This window comes from Oncorhynchus tshawytscha, unplaced genomic scaffold, assembly GCF_018296145.1.
Source record: "Oncorhynchus tshawytscha isolate Ot180627B unplaced genomic scaffold, Otsh_v2.0 Un_contig_10698_pilon_pilon, whole genome shotgun sequence".
In the NCBI taxonomy this organism is placed as follows: domain Eukaryota; kingdom Metazoa; phylum Chordata; class Actinopteri; order Salmoniformes; family Salmonidae; genus Oncorhynchus; species Oncorhynchus tshawytscha.
Genome location: NW_024607942.1, coordinates 35,001 through 41,837, shown reverse-complemented (window position 1 = coordinate 41,837; position 6,837 = coordinate 35,001). Strand labels below are relative to the sequence as shown.

The 6,837-nt window shown below is 42.5% G+C and overlaps 1 protein-coding gene across 1 annotated transcript in view; it reads left to right on the top strand.

Annotated features, from left to right (window-relative positions):
- Positions 1-1,827: 1,827 nt before the first annotated feature.
- LOC121843129 (striatin-like) overlaps positions 1,828-6,837 on the top strand; it is a 32,737-nt gene continuing 27,727 nt past the window's right edge. Inside the window, exon 1 of the mRNA XM_042312743.1 lies at positions 1,828-2,211. Coding sequence (XP_042168677.1) covers positions 1,999-2,211 — 213 coding nt within the window. The 5' untranslated portion in view covers positions 1,828-1,998. The remainder of the gene's footprint in view (positions 2,212-6,837) is intronic.

The following is a 6,837-nucleotide window of genomic DNA, read 5'->3' as shown; positions in this document are numbered from 1 at the left end:
GTTAAGGCAAACCACGACCCACAGTTAATAAAGTCAACTGCGCCCACAGTTAATAAAGTCAAACCACTACCCACAGTTAATAGTCACTTACGACCCACAGTTAAGTCAAACTACGACCCACAGTTAATGAAGTTGGTTTTCACCTATTCTACAGTTTTTTTGTCACTTTTTTTTCCTTCTGTTTTTATCCCAAATGTTACTGAGTTTAATGTGTTTTTTCTTGTACAACTGCACACAGAAGTTGAATCATGTAGGATATCAAACTACAATGAGAGCTCCCTGGCCCAAAGACGGTTATGGTGACATTTACCAGCTATTGGACAATGCCTACAGTTGTGGAAGGGCTATCATGTAATATAAAGCTTTATTGTGTATTACATTGTAATATTACTGACAATTATATTGCTGTGCCATATAGGCTATTGATAAGTAGTGTATCGTATAGTTATATGTGATGGGGGGCGGCAGGGTGGCCTGAGTGGTTAGAGCGTTGGACTAGTAACCGGAAGGTTGCAAGTTCAAACCCCCGAGCCTAAAAGGTACAAATTGTCGTTCTGCCCCTGAACAGGCAGTTAACCCACTGTTCTTAGGCCGTCATTGAAAATAATAATTTGTTCTTAACTGACTTGTCTAGTTAAATAAAATAAATAGAGAAGAGATGTTTTTGAAAGGTTATCAATGAGGAGATTAATGCCCTGGGGTAACGGGATAGCATTTGTTTTGAAACCGGGCGTGAGCCACGTGCCCAGTCAAGAGCAGACGGCTGAAGACAAGCGTGTGGAGTAATGAGTTCGGAGTAAATGTTTCCAAGTGCTTGCTCTTTATAAAAACAGATAATTTTACTTGGATTCTTTGTGTATCTGAACTATACATCAGTCTTTTGTGGTTGACATTATTACCAACCCGGTTATGTTCGAACAGGCAGGCCCCGGCGTTTTCTTCCCTCGCCGCTTTCTCCAGGTGCAGTCTAATCGAACTCCCTCAATGAGATCGACGTTTATCTGAAGTTCACCAGGCGAGGACGCCGCTCTGTGGATGAGCCTGTGCTGCTCCCAACCAGTTGTGTAGGTTCAAAATGAAAGATGTGTTGCGTTTATTTTACAACCACCCGAGCCACAGCCCAGTTCATGGCTATCATCAAAGCTGGGACCGGGGGCTGAAAAACAGCTTCTATCTAGAAGGCCATCCAAGTTGTTAAACAGCCATCACGAGCCGGTTCCACCCGGTTACGGTACCTGCACCCCTGAGGTTGCTGCTCATATACATAAACTTGAAATCAGTAGTATTTTAATGTTTGCTTTATTTTTGCTTTACTCATCTCATATATATATATATATATATATATATATATATATATATATATATATATATATATATATATATGTATATATATATATATATATATATATATATATATATATATATATGTACACTGTAATCTATTTTACTGTATTTTAGTCTATGCCACACCGACATTGCTCATCCTAATATATATGTATTCTATTACTACACTGTTAGAAACTAGAAACACAAGCATTTTCGCTACACCTGCAATGACATCCGGTGAGCATATACATATATATATATAGTGAGCATATACACATATATATATATATATTTATATATATATATGTATATGCTCACCGATGTCATTGCAGGTGCAGCGAAAATGCTTGTATATATATATATATATATGTGTGTGTATATGTGACAAATAACATTTGACATGATTGATATGGGCCCTGCTTGTGTTTTGTCGGACCACCTCCACATCCTTATATGGTGTGGGAGTGATCACGTTCTCTGACGTCGGGTCGATGACAGTAAAGCTGTCAGAAAGCGCCCAGTTCCTCCAGAAGACAGTCGGTATACCCGTGGTTTGTTTCTGCTCTTCCGCTCACTTACCGTAGCTAAACTATATCTAGACCTCACGAAGGAGCAAGGACACAACACCAACGACGAGGAGATATCTGTTCTTGACCCGAACCGAGCCCGGCCATGGACGAACAGGCAGGGCCCGGTGTTTTCTTCAATAACAACAATAACTCGATTTTAGCCGGTGTGGGGAAGGTACTGCTACCGGAGGGGGATGCAGGGGAAGCGGACAGGTCTCCGTACAGCATCCCGGGGATCCTACACTTCCTGCAACACGAATGGGCTCGTTTCGAGGTGGACCGGGCTCAATGGGAGGTAGATCGGGCCGAATTGCAGGTGAATTAACTTAATATTTAATTCACTTTCAGAGGATTTAAAAATAAATATATATATATATATATAGCTAGCTGATTTTGTAACACACCAGTCGTGGTTTTGTGTTTTTTTTGTGGCACCAATGTGATTATTGTGATTTAGTATTAGTTATCTTGCAACTAGTTAACCCTGGTCGGTTAGCATATGCTAACTAGTTAGCTACCCCGCCAGGTTAGCCACTCTTATTGTCAAACAAGACGCCAACTAGCCTAGCTCTATGTATTTAGCTTGTTCTGGACGATGTTTAGTTTTACACGCTAGCTAACTAGTCGTTTTGTTCAAATAAACTAGCTAACTAACATGTTAACTAACCTATGTAGCGCCAAAAATGGGACGTTTGTTTGCTAACTAGCTATTGAATAAACTAGCTAAAATTCCCCAAAAGGGTGGCTAACCAGTTAGCCAGCTAATAATGTAACTAACTGGTTGACTAGTCAATCTGTTCTCTGCTACCTTTATTTTTTTATTTTTTTAGGTAAAATGCCATTTAAACAATCGTATTTGTGTGCAATTACATCTTGTGAAAGTATAGATGCCATCTCCCGAACACAATGAATTGTATTGGTCACATACATCCATATTTAGCAGATGTTATTGCGGGTGTAGTGAAATCCTTGTAAAAAAAAAAATATATGTAAAAAAAAACGCCCCAGTATAGTGTGCATTGTCCATCTGAAGACTGTTTTTAAGGATAGACGAATGTGTACGGCACCCAAACATTTCCTGCATGGGTTTTCCTCCTTCCTGACATTTTGAGTTCAGATGGCACCTGTGTACTTCAAGGAAAGCTCAGGTGGCCCGGTGCTGTTCAAGGAAAGCTCAGGTGGCCCGGTGCTGTTCAAGGAAAGCTCAGGTGGCCTGGTGCTGTTCAAGGAAAGCTCAGGTGGCCCGGTGCTGTTCAAGGAAAGCTCAGGTGGCCCGGTGCTGTTCAAGGAAAGCTCAGGTGGCCCGGTGCTGTTCAAGGAAAGCTCAGGTGGCCCGGTGCTGTTCAAGGAAAGCTCAGGTGGCCCGGTGCTGTTCAAGGAAAGCTCAGGTGGCCCGGTGCTGTTCAAGGAAAGCTCAGGTGGCCCGGTGCTGTTCAAGGAAAGCTCAGGTGGCCCGGTGCTGTCTATAGCCCACTAGCATGGGGCTACTATAGCCCAATAATATACTCTTAGCCATCGATGGTAACACAATTATAGTTTAGACCACATTTTGAGACTATACAGTGTTTGTTTACATTGTTTACGAACAAGCTGACACATGCTGATGGGGTACGACAGTTGAATTAAACTGATGAGGAATCTGTGGGTATATATCATTAGTTTATGTTGTAACTGCAAATTGCCCCATTTTTTTTTTTTTTTAGGTCCAAGGACCTTTTTTTAAAATAATTTCGAGAGTTAACATTAGACTGGCTCTGGTTAGTCAAATACTCCCATCTAACGTGAATCGATTATCAATTACAATGCGGTTATAGGAACATATCCATTTACTGTCATATCACAAATGCTAAATATACAGTCCCTGTCCGCTGTTTAACCGGATGTGTTACAGTTGCAGCTGATAGTATTTTTCAGTAACAACACATTTCTGTCGGCCTTCTGTTACACACAGGTGTTCGGGGCATGTAAGATAGATAATTAGCACCGGAAAGCTTTTTAGTCTTCTGTTAACAGGAGCTCTAACACGGATTCATGGCCCTACCGGAACTCTTAACACTATGTGTCGTAATTTAACCTTTTTATGTTTTTAGAAAATCATTTCTTGCTGATATGAAAGATACTTTCCTTAAGTTTCCAAAAACCGTTTTGCATGCGATATGTGTTCACGTTCGGACCAAGCATTTGGCCTCTTAACTAATGTCCCCGTGTACACAATATATCAGTTCCTGTCTATCTTCTGATTCAGTCAATTATCTGACAAATGAAATCCCCAGCTACAGTCTGCATTAAACCTAGGTGTTTTGCAGCAGGAGTTGGGTATCTCCATCTGTGTAGTCGTGAGTCTGTGTTTTGGGGACAGGCTTTTGGGGGCAGTGTAGGCCTTCATGTCTTTCATGACTGAATCTTGAATGATATCTCCCCTGACTCTCTACTGCATCGCTCTGCCTCTCTTCCAAATGTGTCCTGGTGTAAATCTCACATGGGGTAAACCATTTGAGTGGTTAGGTTACGACTCCATAAAAAACATCTTTGGTTTATCTGAGTGTTGTCATTAGGTAGTGGAAGGTACGGCCGGGACGATGCCACTATCGCCATACTTGTTAAGATCGAGGCAAGAGGAAACCAAAAACAAAGGGTATTTCACTTCTTTAGGAAAACGACCCTAAAGTTGGAATCAGACGTCTTTATGATGTCATCCACACTCACATTTATTTTCCAAGTAATGGCACACAATATTTTTATTTCCAGCAAGGTTTTCAAGGATCAAAGAGTTTGGATGGATAAATCAGACGTTTTCTATTCTATGAATTGATTATTGGTGAGGATGGATGGCTTTAGTGATGAGGATGGATGGATGGCTTTAGTGGTGAGGGTGGATGGATTATTGGTGAGGATGGATGGGTGGCTTTAGTGGTGAGGATGGATGGGTGGCTTTAGTGGTGAGGATGGATGGGTGGCTTTAGTGGTGAGGATGGATGGGTGGCTTTAGTGGTGAGGATGGATGGATGGATTAGTGGTGAGGATGGATTAGTGGTGAGGATGGATTGATGGATTAGTGGTGAGGATGGATGGATGGATTAGTGGTGAGGATGGATGGATGGATTAGTGGTGAGGATGGATGGATGGATTAGTGGTGAGGATGGATGGATGGATTAGTGGTGAGGATGGATGGATGGATTAGTGGTGAGGATGGATGGATTAGTGGTGAGGATGGATGGATGGATGGATTAGTGGTGAGGATGGATGGATGGATGGATTAGTGGTGAGGATGGATGGATTAGTGGTGAGGATGGATGGATGGATGGATTAGTGGTGAGGATGGATGGATTAGTGGTGAGGATGGATGGATGGATTAGTGGTGAGGATGGATGGATGGAGTAGTGGTGAGGATGGATGGATGGAGTAGTGGTGAGGATGGATTGATGGATTAGTGGTGAGGATGGATGGATTGATGGATTAGTGGTGAGGATGGATGGATTGATGGATTAGTGGTGAGGATGGATGGATTGATGGATTAGTGGTAAGGATGGATGGATTAGTGGTGAGGATGGATGGATTAGTGGTGAGGATGGATGGATGGATGGATTAGTGGTGAGGATGGATGGATTGATGGATTAGTGGTGAGGATGGATGGATGGATTAGTGGTGAGGATGGATGGATTGATGGATTAGTGGTGAGGATGGATGGATTGATGGATTAGTGGTGAGGATGGATGGATTGATGGATTAGTGGTGAGGATGGATGGATTAGTGGTGAGGATGGATGGATTAGTGGTGAGGATGGATGGATTAGTGGTGAGGATGGATGGATTAGTGGTGAGGATGGATGGATTAGTGGTGAGGATGGATGGATTAGTGGTGAGGATGGATGGATTAGTGGTGAGGATGGATGGATTAGTGGTGAGGATGGATGGATGGATTAGTGGTGAGGATGGATGGATGGATGGATTAGTGGTGAGGATGGATGGATGGATGGATTAGTGGTGAGGATGGATGGATGGATGGATTAGTGGTGAGGATGGATGGATTAGTGGTGAGGATGGATGGATTAGTGGTGAGGATGGATGGATTAGTGGTGAGGATGGATGGATTTAGTGGTGAGGATGGATGGATTGATGGATTAGTGGTGAGGATGGATGGATTGATTAGTGGTGAGGATGGATTAGTGGTGAGGATGGATGGATGGATTAGTGGTGAGGATGGATTAGTGGTGAGGATGGATTAGTGGTGAGGATGGATGGATGGATTAGTGGTGAGGATGGATTAGTGGTGAGGATGGATGGATTAGTGGTGAGGATGGATGGATTAATGGTGAGGATGGATGGATTAGTGGTAAGTGTTTCCTACTCAATTGTAGTATATTTGCCATTGTTAAAGCATCTTAAATTGTCTTTATGGTCCACTCTGTGTAGCTGTGTTTTATATTTACTGGTCAAACCACAACTGAACGAGCCAAATCAAACCTTTTGGTTGTTCTCAATCTCCGATACGAGCACCTCGGTCTCTCTTCACGGCTGTTGTATTTCATTGTATATTTCCCACAGGCTTTTAAAGGGGTGAATTTGACAATATATGCAACGTTTATGAATGCAAATAGCCAAACTCTTGCACGAGCACTGACTCTGCGAACAATTACTATTTACCAATGGTTATCTCCTACCTGTGTGTGTGTGTGTGTGTGTGTGTGTGTGTGTGTGTGTGTGTTTAACACTGGTAGGATTGTTTGATAAATCAGACGTTTTCTATTCTATGAATTGATTATTGGTGAGGATGGATGGCTTATTGGTGAGGATGGATGGCTTTAGTGATGAGGATGGATGGATGGCTTTAGTGGTGAGGGTGGATGGATTATTGGTGAGGATGGATTAGTGGTGAGGATGGATGGGTGGCTTTAGTGGTGAGGATGGATGGGTGGCTTTAGTGGTGAGGATGGATGGGTGGC